The sequence below is a fragment of the Sander vitreus genome, chromosome 15 (assembly GCF_031162955.1).
Source record: "Sander vitreus isolate 19-12246 chromosome 15, sanVit1, whole genome shotgun sequence".
Classification (NCBI taxonomy): Eukaryota; Metazoa; Chordata; class Actinopteri; order Perciformes; family Percidae; genus Sander; species Sander vitreus.
The window spans coordinates 21061850-21077394 of record NC_135869.1 but is presented as its reverse complement, the minus strand read 5'-3'; the positions used below and the strand labels follow the sequence as shown (position 1 = coordinate 21077394).

Sequence of the window (15545 nt, the reverse complement as noted above, 5' to 3'; positions counted from 1 at the left end):
TAGCTTTGTACATGAATGAGTTGTTCGAAAACCACCAAGTTATTGTTTGCACACTTTGATCTCATGGTTTGTCAGAAATTTCTTACATGATTACATTAATTCCTTTTATTTGACCATTATCAACAATCATGTAACTCATTGGACTATTTTGTTTACAATAGCCTCCCATTATATTTTGCTCACGTAGAAAGTTACATTCTGAACCAAGATAGGCTCCATAACAAAGGAAATAAATACTGGAATGGCAAAAACAAAATAGAAAGTTACTATTTTGAAATGGACTGAAGACCAATCTTGGCCCAACTTCTCAGATATAAAAACAAATTTAAAACACCTGCTTAACATTGGTATTCTGCAATCGTGTTACAGTCATCATCAAAATACTTAATAAAAAGTGTCTCACATGATACAAAACATGAACAATGTCCAAAATAACAACCAAAAAAATAATGACAATAATTGCCTTCCGGGCCTCCAAATGTATTAAGAAAACAAGGAATGACGAAGCAATCAGCAGAGACTCCCTTTAGTGCTGTGTCCATATCCATTAGAAGGTGCCTCACAAAAATGTTAGTCAAATTCCCTTATTCAAGCTCATTTCCCAATAAGATGACGTCCTGAAAATACACATGTATACCCTCAAATTATTAGAATCACAAGACGTTTTAAGTAGCAAAACATAAAAATAATGAAATAGTCAGTTTCACAGGGCTTCTTCTTTCATCCTTTGGTTACTTGGGTGACACCTTGCTACCCATATTTGTACATGTTTTCCCTTAACACAATTAACACATAGTAGTGTGGTGTACATTACCATGGGTGTTCTTCCAAACCTCAAGCGACTAACATCTAACATTTTAAAGTGCCAATAAACTGAAGCAAACAGGAAGCACCAAGCTGGTGGCACAGGCAGATTTCCCCTCACGTGACAGACAAGGGTTTAGCTTAAAACGTCCGAGCAGGCAAACACACACTTGGACGAGGATACAGAATTTCCCCATGCAGGCTAATGCTAACCTTCAGTACAGTAAGCTTGTTCCTCTATTCAGTAGCAGTACCCAAACTGCTTAGACATTATTCATGTCATAAAACAGACCTGTGGCAAATAGAGCTTGGTGTCACTCAATATTAAAACAACCTCTCAAAGTGTTTTATCCGACTTTTGCTGAATAAAAGCACATTTAATAATCAGACCATACAGTAGAGTAATCAGCCTCAGATAACACATTCAAAGAATTTAACCTTTTAAAATTTTGGATACATTTTGACTTGCAGGAGACATATTTTGACACCCAGCCCTAATGGTTAAGAAAATAATAATAATAATAATAATAATGATCAGTGAATGCATACACACACCCGATGCTCATACACTTACAGACAAATGTAAGAGTCTTATGTGTATAATGTAGAAACTATACTTCAATTTAACTTTCTGCTCCTTTTTTAATGACCGCAAAACTGCTTCAAGTGTTTTTCCCTTTTATCTTTCACATCTAAACCCTTTACATTTGGGAGACCAACAACTTCCATACATTACCTGATCAAACTATACCCACAACTTTAGTTGCATTAACTTGGCCTTTTCCAGTGTGCACCGGCTTTTCCAACATGCAGACCAGCAGAAGGGAACACTTGGACCTTGGACGTATTCTTTAAGTTAACATAAACCTCACCTTACCCAATTAAAATTCATAAAGAATAAACTGTACAAAACATGGACTAAAAATAATTGTTTCTTTTACAAAGTAGTCAACGACTCAGGCATTAAGAACAATCAGTGATACCAAATTAAAAACTTTGAGGAGGACATGCGGGGGGGTTTGGTGGGCGGCCGTAGTGTTGACATAACAGTCTGTGATTATTTTTCCTTCTTCTTTCAGTCATGTGAGGTTGTGACCTGCCAGACGATGAGGTGGCTTCGCTCGGCCTTGGTAGGTGGTGACTGCTGGCTGGCTGTTGGTTCTGATAAACCGTCCAACTCACCGCCTTCATCGCCTGAGGAGGAGGACAATGAGTCAAACAAACTGCGTACCAGGTGTGTCACAGTGGAGACGCAGGGTCTGTTTTGCACCAATTTAACCAGCGTGAACCCTTGTGTTGTCCTCGGGTCAAATTTGACCCGTTTTCAAAGTTTTTTATATCAGAAATATGGGTTTCTTTTAACCAAATTGCCCAAAAATAACATGGATGCATGCGTGTACGTTGTATGGACACCATACAACATTCTTCGCAGGTAAAGTTAATGATTACTTCCATTGAATTGTGGGTGTTTTATTCAATTTTATAGCATGAGGGAAAAAAATGGTTTTAAAACAGTATCCTAACTAAACTTTGATATATAAACCAGTCTGTGATCCACTCAACATCCTCTGATCTTAGCTATTAGTCAAAATAATTATACATTTCTGCTTTTTTTTAAACTCAAACATTAGGGGTATAATACCATTTAAATTAGTTTTTTTAACCATAAACACCACAAAAAAAAAAAGGTGCCAAAAAGCATTAAAAAAAAGCACCATTTTCAATTTTGACCCAGAAGGACAACAAGTTTATGGTCGACGGGAAGACAACACAAGGGTAAAGTCCAACAGTATAGTATACTAAACAGCTATATTCCTTCTCACGTGAATTCAAATGCAACCTTTAATATTTTGGATTTCACTAAGGGGAAACATGGACGCTACTTGTTGGCTCCACCTAAGTGAATACTTTGCACTACATCTCTGTTTTGTCACTGGTGCCAGTGGTGGGACATACTCACCCATTCTGAAGTCAATGTAGCCTTCGCCTCCACTCATGACCAGGAATGTTTTGGGCTCAGAGGTTGCTGTGTCAGAGGATTCAGATGGAGGGTCATCAGAGCCTGAATCGGCACTGCCTGGAGGGGGCATCGCCTGACCTGTGACAAAAAGTCAAAAGTCCAAAAACATTTGCTTACAGTAATGAGGGGAAGCTAATCAGGAAGCAGCTGCCGTTTTTACTCCATAACTGACTCAAAGAATGATTTAATTGCCAAAGCTTTTCAGCAATTTATTTTCGGTCAACTTCTATTCAAAGTATTGGCATTCACAAAATTGTGCATAATGAAGATGCATAAATACCAGGCCGCAACTTACAATTGCGTTAATTATCAGTTAATCTGCATTATTGTTGTTGTTGATTATTTTCCTTATTAATCGTTTGGTCTATTAAAAGTCAAAAAATAATTAAACACACCCATCCCAGGTAACGTCTTCAAATGCCTTGTTTTGTCCGACCAACAGTACAAAACCCAAAGATAGTTTTGCAGCATTTGTCACCATTTCTGCCACTTTATCAACGCTCGTCGCTTACCTGGCACGGCGACAAAAAACTTGACAGCATCTCGATGTCCATGGAAACACAGCTGGGCGTGGGCCATGGAGCAGTATGGCACAAAGCTGCCCTGCATGGCACAGTCTGAACTGTCATCACCGTAAACCCGTACAGCACTGCCGGGCCGATTTGGCACTATTCCCGTCGTCTTGTTGGCTGCAGAATAACAAAGAAATTAATAAAAACTATTGATGTCACAATGTGCATATTATCTGGGTTTTGCACAAGATAAAAGACAAAAAGGGAAGTCTTGGGTGAGACGATCAAATCTCTCTCTCTGACAACAGTTTGAGAGCAGGAACTTAATGGTACACTGAGGCACGCACACACACACACACAGTGTGACACTGATTTCCCATCACAGTCTCTCAGACAGACAGCAGAGTGGTTTGTGGGTTCATGTCTGTTTGATCTCTTTTTTTTTTTTTTTTTTTAAAGCATAAAAAAAAAAAAGACACCTCTGCAAAAAGAGAGCTCTATGCTTCTGAGCCCGTTTGGTGAGAAGCTAGAGGTTCAACAAAAAGAGGACCAAGCTCTTCAACACTTTCTCACAAATTCACACTCCATGGTAAGAGCAGGTCAAGACAGAGAACATAGTCAGCTGCAAATATGGCTTGACCCCAAAAAAATTCTAACAAAAGATTTCTCAGTGGTTTTTCAGTAGTATCAGATGTACCAAAGTTTGACCCCAAGAAAGGCCCCATTTTCAAAATGGCGGCCGTCAGGTCCTTAAAATGACCATTACTTCTTTGTATTCCTCCTAGACCAGGAATACTGGTGCCTGATACATGTTTTGCCCATGTACTATTGTAATTAGCATATTTGCATGATAGAGAAGTGATTACAGGTACAATTGAATTTTAAAGCAACTGGTTACAAGCATATTTAATGTGAAAAATAAGGGTGAATACAATAACAATTTAATAATACAATTTCAAAGTAATTGCATATTTCTCCTTTCTCATATCGTTTTGCCTAGTGTTAGTGGTTTCTGTGGATCATAACCATTCTTTTGATTCCAAAGAATCAAAAAGAATACATACAACTGTGTGATACTGTAAAATTGGGCTCCAAGGACCACCTCAAACAGGAATCACTCATGAGCAAAGCATGTAGCAGGCCACCACGTTCCACGGAAGTGATGGAAAAGAGAAACGTAGCCTAGGCTGACAACTACCTCAGCTCTGCCTGTGCCAATGTTCAAAGGGAGGCGAGCATAGGGCGTCCAGCACCAGGGGCAGAACCCCTGCAGGAGCCCTTGGGGCGCCCGAGGGACACAACCCTAGAGCCCCAGTTAAGAAGCAGGATACGACCTGTGGCTCCCCACAGTGTCATTGTCAACAGCAACAACGAAATGGCAGCTCCACAGACTCTTGGGGTAGGAGGTGACCATCCACCGTCCAGGAGGTTCTGCAGGAACTCAAGGATGGCAGGCACAGAACAATGCACTGGGTATAAGTATGAGCCGTACATCACCCAGAAAAAAGTTACCACCTGTTCCCGTACTGCAGACGGGCAGACAGTGATCTAGCAGTCAGGATAGTATCTCTGACAGGTCCTATGCAATCTGTCAACAGCGGGTCAGCCCCACAGCTGAAGGCGACAGGGGTCCATATCTGGATGAATCCGCCACTCCTCCGGTGGGGGTTTTGACGAGAGAGGAAGACTTGCGACCAGGTCTAGTGCCCCCCTGGTGGTATATGTGAAAGACTGTCGAGGTCTAGTTCGACCTGATGAGCATGTGCCTTCCCCACAGGTATGGCAGGAAATGCCGTAGAGCCAGGTGCACAGCCCGTAGCTCCATCACAATGATGTGCTCAAGGCCCTAGTGAGCCGACCACAGGCTCTAAGCCGTCCCGTTTAGCCACACTACGCCCTGTGCTACTTGGTAACCTAGTGGAAACCATTCAGCCATCCCTTCAGGGGGCGCAGAGACAGAGAGCCCAAGGCAACGACAGCCGAGGCAGCTGTCAACTTGCCCACGAGGCAAAGAAACTGGCCGTAGGAAACATCCTGCCCGCTTGTCGTTCATGCTCTGAAGCGATGGACAGGCCCACATAGTGAAAAGGTTGTTGAGTCCCCTGAGACCCAGAACAGGGCGAACGAGTAGGCTCCATGGCCCGAGGCTGCGAAGAGAGCAAGCAAGCAGGTACGCGACGTAGCGAACAGGCCTCTCATTGGGGCGCTGAGGCCCATGGTGGCCCCCCAGGGTAAGCCGGTGATAGGAAGCAGCCCCAGGGGGCAGATGAAGATCTCCTTGGCCAGCCAGTAGGGGGCATGTCGCCGCAAAGACTAGTGAACTGCCGCCTGGTCTGACCAGCACCTGTAAAACAGCCGAGAGGGCAAGCATGAGGTGAGAGAGGAAGTTACCAAAGCGCAACTTTGATGGTGGAGTCATCTGCAAGAGTTTTTGCCCGGTCTTTCCGTTTGAAGGATATTCCAAAAACGGGTTTTCCAATCATCTTTTCAATGATCTCATTGCCAACACTCTCAAACTCATGCACATTCATCTCCTCTTTGGCAACACCAGTTACAATGTTTCTCAGAGATGGGTCTGGAGAGAATGGTGTGCAAATCCTAATTTTTTCCTTCATCTTTTCTAGATCAGAGTGATCTCTTTTCATCCTTGCTTCTGAGGATTCTCTGTGCTGCTCGCTGGTCATGTAGGTGAGGTCATTGAATTCCTGCATGGCGTTGTATTCAGATGTGATGGGTGTAGGCATGGTCCTCAATGCTCGCATTTCTTCAGTCATTCTACTTCCGTGGGTCAAGCCTCCACTGCTTTTCAAGGATCGCATTAATGTCTACTCGATGACAAGGTCAGAGCTAAGGCCTGCCCAGTACTGGTTGCTGTGGCGGACCACATGGAATACCCCTGGAAAACTTGTCATATACATCAGGGTGTCTCGAGTAGGCACATTTCTTGGAGGTAGAAATATGCCGAATTCAGGTAGTTGCAGTGCCCAGCGGTGGCAAATATTGGCAGACAGTCCAACATTTTAGTGAGGTAAGCAATATCAAATGTCAGTATTCTCTTCCACCATCTTCTGAATTGCTGAAAATTGTGAATTTAGTTTTGTTGAGTTTAGTATAATCCCACCTTTATGCTCAAAAACATCTATAGAGGATGCATTACATATGTATTACCTTATTCAAATTGAAATGAGTGACCATTTTAGAGGGTTCACACACAGGCCTCTCTTTGGGCTATGGGCTCGGACGCCATCTTGAAAATTACCCCTTTCTAGTGGTCAAATTTTGATAAACTTGTAGTATGTTATTAAGGACACTTAAAAAACTACAAAAAACAGCTGAGAAACCTTTTGTTAGAATTTTTTTAGGGTTAGGTGTTTTTTTTCATATATGCAGCCGGCTAACAAGAAGCGAGTGAACTGCGCAGAAGAGAACAAAAGGAAGAATATGGAGACAAGGGAAGAAAACTAGTTTACAAGCTCAAAATAGTTTTAATATTTGAAAGAGTGCAGCACTCCTCAGTTTCTACTGAGAACAGAGCCGTACAAAAGGAACCTGCCCAATGCTGTTGTGTGAACTACAGTGACTGTGAGCCCTGTATCCATGGCAACCGGATTGTCTTTTATTCAACATGTAGCACCTGGAAATCTAGGAGGCAGATGTAAGAAGTGAAATGCAGAGAGGATGTATGGCAGCTAGGATTTAAAGAGAGGTTAACAAGTTTTGGTTTAAACATATGCCAAAGTGAGCATTTATTTTAAGGAAAATGTTTGTCACAACAAGGCTGTAGTCCATAACATTGTTCCTCTTTATGTAGACTTTTCTTTTCTACCAAAAATGTGACATTAGAAGTTTATCACTTTTTTCGAAGTTATGTCACCGTTTTTGAAGTTTTTGATACTATTTTCAACCTATTCTTGCCTTACTTCCTTCCTTCTTTCTACCATCTTTTTCCAAGGTTTTTTTTCCAAGGTTTTTTTTACAGTTTTTGTCTCCTTTTCTCATTAGCATTTAAATGTTTTTTTCAGTTACAAGGCTGTTGTTTAGTAAATCTATCGCTGACAGCGCTGTACTGTTCCTCTTTACATAGACCTTTTTTTTCTACCAAAAATGATTAGCGCTGGTCAGGGGGTACTTGGCTTAAAGAAACAATTCAAAAAGGGGTGCATTATTGAAAAAAGTTTGAGAACCACTGAGTTAGATGATTGATTCCACTCTCAGGTTTCAGCAAGTATATATATCTTTTTCATTAAATCTGTATACACGCCAAACTAAAAGGGAATGTTCAGGAGATGTATGGGGTAAACCTGAGCGGGCTGTAGCTGCGGTGCAGGTGTGTGATACCTTCAGACAGAGGGATGGAGATGATGACGCCATTTCCTGTCCCCACCCAGAGTCGGCTGCAGGACACCATCAGAGCTGTGATTCTCACAAACGAGAAGCCCAGTTTACCCGTACCTGCAACACACACAGAACACACACTTGTTTGCTGTTTCAATCTATGTGCAAAACGTTTGCAGGAAGGAGTTCAGCATCTAAATACAATATACAGATGCTGCTCTCAACAATGTGAATAACATTGGTCTGGTCAGATAAAGGTCTGAGAAGAGATAAGGGTTTCCGAGAGCAATGGCTAGTTGGTAGGCAGAGAAAAGTATTCGTACCCAACATCTTGCTGACGTAGGGCTCGATGTCCACGTCCTGGAGGTGCTGGTAGGTGTGGGCGTGAAACAAGCGTAGAGTTGAATCCAGTCGGATGGACACCCAGATACCGTCTCCAACCCAGGCCAGCTGCCGCACCTGACTCTCCTTGCGAGGATGAGCGTCAAACGACTTCTGCTCAGACATGACGGATTAAGATGATGTGACGTTAGAATAATGTGGCAATGTTAAATGAAGGATTTTCAGGTCACTGTAAGAAACGTTTAGATAAAAGATAAGGTTATACACTATACTGTTGGTTTGGATTTGTCGAAAGACAGGATTGGAACAGAAACCTCATTCAGACGGAACGTTTAATGAATAACGTGACAGCTGTACCTCTATCCTCATGGCCTTAGGCTGGATGACGTAGATCTTGTTCCTGTAGCCGCACCACACCTTGTCGTGGACTACGGTCATACAGCGGATAGAGTGGTGTGGCCGACCCAGATCCAACAGGTGGTAGTTGGTTAAATCCCACTGACCGTCTGCTTGGGAGAAACAAAAAGACTTGAGAATTATTGATCTTCATGGCATAAAATCGGAAAATAATACCAAATACCTCCAGCAAACGGAATCAAATGCAAAAACTGAAATTAAATTTTTTTATATTTCTGCAGGCCTAAACCTGTTTCTTACGCTAACCCACAGACTCACCAATGCCTCTGTGGAAAATTGCTAATGTCCCATCAGCCAGAGCTACCAGGACTCTCCCTTTAACATGTCTGTAAGAGGAGATAAAAAAAAAAAACACTCTTTTTACACATTTCTTCCTGAAATAATAAATCTGTATTTATTATCTGTGTGCTCCGGAATAACTACACACCCGACTCAGTACTTACACTATGCTGAGGATGGAGTCTTTCAGCTTGATGGCATGGAGACACTTCCTCCATCGAGCCACAGACGAGTGCACATACAGACTTGAGAGGGAGAGACAGAGAGATTAAAAAAAGGCTGATCATTTCAAACTAGATTACAAAAATGCTCACATTAAAGGTTGTGTGATAAAAAAAGAATTAAAATAGAACCATTATTGGATTCAATTTCTTGTCCGAGTGCCAGCTCTTATATATTGTGCTGCTGCCTTCTACTGGCTGTTCTGCTCACCATCCATTCTGCGCTCCCAGCCACATGGTGGGTAGGGCGCTGCTCATCCTCAGAACTTCCCCGTCTGATGGGTTGGAGACTTCTGGAAAGGAAGCCTCGTCATCATGCCCGCAGCCCCTGGATCACAGAAGGCAGAAGATTCACAGGTTTTTCAAATGCACCCTTCATACAGAACTGTGACCCTTGTGACAAGTGCAGACCTATTTAAATATCATTTATTATTACCTCTGTCAAGGAGGTTATGTTTTTCGTTCGGACCACGGGCCAAGGAAAAACCCATTACATTTTGGAGCGGATCCAAATCACAGGGCGGATACACAAGTTATTTTTCACTTTCGTTAACAGTGCAAGATAGTGTTTGTGCCGCATTCATGTGGTGTCAGGATGATCTGAAAAATGTGTTCCCAACTGAAACTTCACACTGCATTAACATTGTGAGATAGGGCATGCCTTGGCGGAGGTCTGCGCTTTCTGAATGCCCTTTTACTGTATCACTGTTACCAGGATTGTTCTTGTTAACATTTCCTATATAAGCTAAATATCCTACCCTTGATTTTATTTTGTAATGCCTACCAGGAGAGGAAACACTACATACTTCTACACAATTTTTAGTGTTCAGGCACATCAGCTTTTTTTAGAAGGTAAAATGTTGACATGTTGAAAATGTAAAGCCAATGTAATACTACTACCTTGAAAAGACCAGTTGATTACTGAGAACTGTAGCTAATTTTGCTTTTTTTTAGGGTGCGTTGGTACTGTAGAATCATTAAAGTGTTTAAAATGCTGGACCTGTGTACCGAGCATACCATTACTTTTATTTTTCTCATTGCGATTTGCATGTTGAACCTTATCCCGCATCTTGGTGTTTACGAAAACCACCCAACAATTTTAGAAGTGATGATCTAGAACATCACTGCTCACCTCTGTGCGTCAGCAGAAGGGGAGTCAGTGGGTCCCACCCCCAGCGGGTCGGTGAACACATGCTCTGTATAGATTCCTGGCTGGTTTTGATCCGCTCCCTGGTCCTCCTCTCCTTCGCCAACGCCAGCATTAGCCTCCGTTGCTTCCGTTGCCTCTTCCGCCGCAGGAACACCGTCTTCTGCTGGACTGGTCTCTCTGGACAGCTCAACTGTGGTCATCGTGGATCACAGGGTTAATTAGCAGGTAAGTTAATGATACAGAAAGGTTTGGGGGGGTGGGGGTTCACCACTGGATAACCAGTATCACAAAGCTAGTTATCAACTGGTTTTGCAATCCAGCTATGAGCTTGTTCACGTGAAAAAGATGGAGTTCTTAATTACAGCAAATCACATGTGACACATGTTCTTTAGAACCATGAGTGGAGTAATTAATATATACGAGACGAAACTAATATCAGCAGGGAAATGAGATTACTGCAACTACAAAAAGTGATTTACAGCGAGGTAGAAAACATAGTCACACAACTAAAATAGATTAAGAAAGAATAATATCCAAAACTTGAAAGTAAGGCAAAGGCTGTAAAAAGGTGTGGGAATATATTACATAGGCCTTTTCAAATAGAGTTGGCATTTTCCATATCTTCAGTTGTTTGGAGAAAGTGTGGATTATTCAAAGATAACTCGTGTACCAGAGCTAGAGATGCCGCTGTGCTCAGCAGGCTGGTCGGTGACACCTGTGCTGGCCGTCTGGGGAATGGCTGTGGTCCCCTCTGCTGCCATGGCACCATCGCTGCCTGCTGAGCCCACGCTGGCCACACTGCCGGCCAGTGACACCCCGTCACCTTGGCTAGCCTCCGGGTCTTGGGGTACCTCCTCACCTGCCAAATAATCAGACTCCAACACGCCTGTAAAAACAACACAAACAACCTTACAGTGCTGATAGAGTAGAAAAGAAATGATGCAGTCATGAAAGACAAAGAAACAAACTAATCCGTCCCACACAAACATGTGACTCAGCCTACCTGGCACGCTGGCAATGCAGACGACGTGGGTGTTGCAGGCGTAGAAGCAGTCAAGTAGGTCAGAGGGCTGACTGGCGTCTAGCACCATCACCTTGGTGGAGGAGTGGGTGCTGGTGCACACCCACACCCTACTGGATGGCTCGTCCTGAAGGACCAGCTCCTTTTCCTGCTCCCCTTTCTCATGATCCTTACAGACAACACTAAATCAGCCAAAAGGCTCCACAGAACTTTCCGAATTTACAAAGTGCAATACCTCTTCCTTGGATTACTTCCTCTTACCTTACTCTCTTGCTCTAACTGGTCCAGGCTACTCTGGGAACCCTTCATCTGCCTCATGAGCTCTGGTAATGTCCTCCCTCCAGACAGGTTGACGCCTGCAGCACACCACAGCTAGGGAACAGAGAGGAAAAGATGTTTACAAAAAGGTACACAGTATACTGCATGTAGCTAAGCGTTATCTAGAGCTATATGTACCTTCATGGAAGCATCTTTCTGATCCAGAGGTCTCAAGTATACTGGTACAGGTAAGTTCATCTTGTTCTCCACCTGTCCACCATTTGCCACCTGTTGGGGTATAACCAGCACATGCAAAGGACACGGTCTTTCAAAACATATTTGCACCAAACATTTGAAAAAAAAGGCAACATAATCTGCTTGAAGCCAGCATCTCTCTGTAACACTGCACACGGTGACCATCTGCAGTAGTGATAGGGTCTACAGAAAACATCTTGGTTGTAAAACGTTCTTTGGAAAGCCGACATCATTTTGAATCAGCCATTGCAAAGCATGGAAATTGCAGCAGCTAGCAATAACACTGGGCATAGGTCTGATTTCAGTACGTTTCCAACCATGCTTGTGTTACACTATACTAACGGACAAATTAAGTGTATTTAATTAACTTTTTTTTTTTTTATATAACGGATACTAGGTTAACTCTTATATATTTCACTTTATCTATGTCAGGGGTTTTCAAACTGTGAAGCTGTAGAAACGAAAGGGAGAATTGAAGTGTGAGCTGCAATTTCAGTCAAAATTTGTACTCCTAACTTAACATGACTCAAATCTGGACACACAGACATCATACAAAGGTTTTTAAATTCACTATGACTCACACTTCCTGATATCATGAATTGTGAGTCACTTCCTTATATCAAGGGGTGGTTTTATATAGGTGGGTAGCATTTATTTTATTTTTTTTGTCTGAGGGTGGGCCCATAGTGGCCGACTTTGAAAACCCCATGTCTATGTGCTATGAAGGAGTAAATAAATGACATTTTCTCACAGGAACATAGAGCTCATACAGGAACAGCAGAAATAAATGGCAGACATTAAGTAAATTAAACTGTGTGTAAATATAATAACATTCGCATTATGTCACTGGTACCTTGATATAATCTCATGAAGTTGAGCTCCATCTGGTGGACAATTTAAAAAAACGAAATTCGTTACAGCTAATCCAAATCCAAATGAACAGTCTTAATCATAATTACTGTTCTAAAGAAAAAAACTCCTCCTACTTGATTCATATTCAGACCTTCATTTCCTACCTTGTATTTACTGGGCAGGCTCCAGCCGTGTGCCGTGACTCGTCCATCCTCCTTCTGCATGTGGGCCTTGACCTGTCTGTACTGGGCTCTCTTCTGCTCTTTACGCGATGGCGAGCTGCACTGGTCCTTTCTACAAGATTAGCAAAGAGAGAGGAATGTCATCAGCTTACAGATGCATTATATACACGTACATTAGAAGAAGAAGATACTTTATTCATCCCCGGGGGGAGATTTATTATTTTACTTATATTATTACTGCAGGCCGTTGGGTGTAAACAATATTTCTATCAATCTATCATTATAAGTTTCACATTGTGTGCCTTCTCCAATTTCTCTCTACATGTTCACCTTGGTTTATAACACCAAAATCACAGCCACTTGACTCTGTTACTCACTCTTCATTGAGGAAGTCGAAAGTCTTGGACTTCTCTGTGGGGAACTGAGAGAAGGTGCTACTCCTCTTTACCATGCTGCCAGGGGGGTTGTACTTCATGTTGGACTGGGACTCCACCTTCTTCATAGCCGGCGAACTGGAGGAGGAGCTAAACAGTCTGCTGAAGCTGCAGGTGACGAGGTTACAGAAAGCAAAGAGGGGAACAGAGCAGACAGGAGGGCAGGGGGGAAAGCAAGGAAGGGGGGGGGGGGGGGGGGGTCACCAATCAACCAACCAACCAGACAACCAAGCAACTACCACCAACATTTACATTATGCAGTAAAGCATGCTGGGAGCCGTGGAACAGCTGAGCATTTCCTATCATGTTTGACTGTGACTGGGTATATTCCACATCAATACTTTTGAAGCACTAACCAAATTGTATGTATGTAAGTATCAAAAATGATCTGAAGTGTGAAGTTGGTTTTACACTAATGTATTAATTAAACCAGTTAGTACGTGTAGATAAAAGTTTGAATAAACAGATAAAACACATTCCAGAAAAGCAAATAAAATATCTTCATGTCTAATTCATTATTTCAGAATGGTGTTTGAATCATATTTTCCATATCAACTATACCATGCAGAAAAGATAGGGGAAACATTGTTACAATAAATAAATAAACACTTATATGTCTCCAGCAATTTATGTGTGACTATTTTTGCTGTACCTGAAATCAAATAACACAAGGTAGTAGCTTACTGCTTAATATTTTCAGTCAATATTTTCTTGATGTCTACTCAAATAGGCCTGATAAAACAAAGAGAACACATCTACTAAATCTGTTCAAAAATATTCCTTATAAAAAAAAAAAAAAAAACACATACTGATCTGCAGGTACAACCTGACTTAAGACAGAACATGTACATGTATATAGGCTGCTGAGGGAACCCCGTCCCTCTTTATCTCCCTATGAGCAGACAGAGTAAAAAAAACATCAAAAAAAGGCACACAGCAGGCAGGAGACAGGAAAGCCCGAGGGCACAGGGAGAGTCATGTCTGAGCAGTTTGTGATAACAACAACAACTGATGCACTTCATGGAGAGAAAGATTATGGGTATAAGACATATCAATGTTGGATCCAGTTGGAGCAGTTCTGTGTGAATGGAGGGAACGAGAGAGGTTTGGCTGGGTGAAGGTTTATTAAACCATTTTTACCTAATGCTGCCAATTCAATTCGCACATCCCAGGAAAAAAAAAAGAAAAAAAAAAAAATGTATTTGAATAGTTGAGAGCAAATGTTACAGAAGTTGATCTCAAGAGGCTGTCAAAGTTAAAGCCCTGACAAAGGGGAAGCCAAAAAAAACAAACAAACTGTACATTTGGGAGGACTTACAACTGCCAGATGCTGGATTTCTTTTTTTCTGAGAGTGTTGGATTTTCTCTTGAGGCCCTAAAGGAAAGGACAAGATGATATCATGTTACGTATTGTCAGTTTTTAAGACACACAGGTTGAGGATGTCCTACTGCCTTTCACATTTAAAGATGAAATCCATTAAGTTCATCTGTTTGGTGGGTGAAACACTAAGCCCTAATAAACCTAGGTAAACCCCTAATTTCCACCAGGCGAGTCTGTGTTGCGTTCTGGGCAATCGCGGCCATTCAAGTCAACAGCCACATTTCCATCAACGTATTTTTATGCACATTTTGAAGTATCGCATTAGAAAATGCTGATCGTCACGGCAAACTTCAGAAGAACTTCCTCAAATTCGCTAAAAAATGTTTACGCCCGCTTGAGGTGGTTTTTGCCTTTTTCGAAAAAAAAGTTAATGCGCAAAATGGGAGATGGAAACCGCTTTGCCGAATAAGTTGTGATGTAGCGAACATGTAGCTCAGACGACTATAGTCCCGGTGTTACACCGAAATCTGTGACCCATCGAGATCGGTGTCCCCCTACCTCAACCTGAACCAAACCCTTGTCCCTAATGGAGGGGGGCGCTACGCTTTTAACAGGAGGGACACAGATCACCACGGGTCACAGATTCCGGTGCAACACCGGTATGAATCGGATGGGGGAAGGATCGGGATATCGGTCCCATTCAGTGCGCCGAACACTTGTGACACAAGGTGCGTAGGGGAGTTGCAGTGCGCTATAGCGTGTGCCTCAGCCACGTCGGGTAAATTGACAAATTGGTTCAACAGCTTGAATGGTATGGCCCTGCACAGCGCGTATACACAGCGGTGAACGGTTGTCTCGCTGACACCAAATGTCTCTTCCACAACCCTGTATTCTGCACAGGTGGCCAACTTGTACAATGCTACCTCTCTCCATTTAGCCAAAGAACTAAGCTGCTCTTTGATTTAGCAAGCCGGTTTGCAATCCACAACCATGCGTTACGTCAACTTCAACGTCAACACGAAACTGCGCTTCGCGTAGTCAAGTTTTCGTTTTCTTTTTTGTGACATTTTAAAAGTTTGCCAAAAATTCGCTTGACAATTAGATGGAAACATGGCTACTGTTTGATATTCCACAAGCTGCGC

General features: G+C 42.4%; 1 protein-coding gene across 8 annotated transcripts in view; it reads right to left on the bottom strand.

Annotated features, from left to right (window-relative positions):
* Positions 1-1504: 1504 nt before the first annotated feature.
* The window catches only part of spag9a (sperm associated antigen 9a), a 31561-nt gene continuing 17520 nt past the window's right edge, over positions 1505-15545 (bottom strand). For 4 of the 8 annotated variants that reach the window (XM_078268658.1, XM_078268662.1, XM_078268660.1 and 1 more), the window contains 17 exons: positions 14401-14457; positions 13026-13190; positions 12631-12760; positions 11558-11647; positions 11363-11473; positions 11084-11270; positions 10751-10966; positions 10063-10270; positions 9142-9258; positions 8874-8954; positions 8689-8756; positions 8371-8522; positions 7995-8166; positions 7675-7788; positions 3337-3513; positions 2765-2902; positions 1505-1998 (listed from right to left, as the gene is read on the bottom strand). In XM_078268658.1, the coding sequence (XP_078124784.1) occupies positions 1880-1998; positions 2765-2902; positions 3337-3513; positions 7675-7788; positions 7995-8166; positions 8371-8522; positions 8689-8756; positions 8874-8954; positions 9142-9258; positions 10063-10270; positions 10751-10966; positions 11084-11270; positions 11363-11473; positions 11558-11647; positions 12631-12760; positions 13026-13190; positions 14401-14457 (2302 nt within the window). In that variant the 3' untranslated portion in view covers positions 1505-1879. The remainder of the gene's footprint in view (positions 1999-2764; positions 2903-3336; positions 3514-7674; positions 7789-7994; positions 8167-8370; positions 8523-8688; positions 8757-8873; positions 8955-9141; positions 9259-10062; positions 10271-10750; positions 10967-11083; positions 11271-11362; positions 11474-11557; positions 11648-12630; positions 12761-13025; positions 13191-14400; positions 14458-15545) is intronic. The other 4 variants (XM_078268659.1, XM_078268664.1, XM_078268665.1 and 1 more) reach the window with 1 other exon arrangement.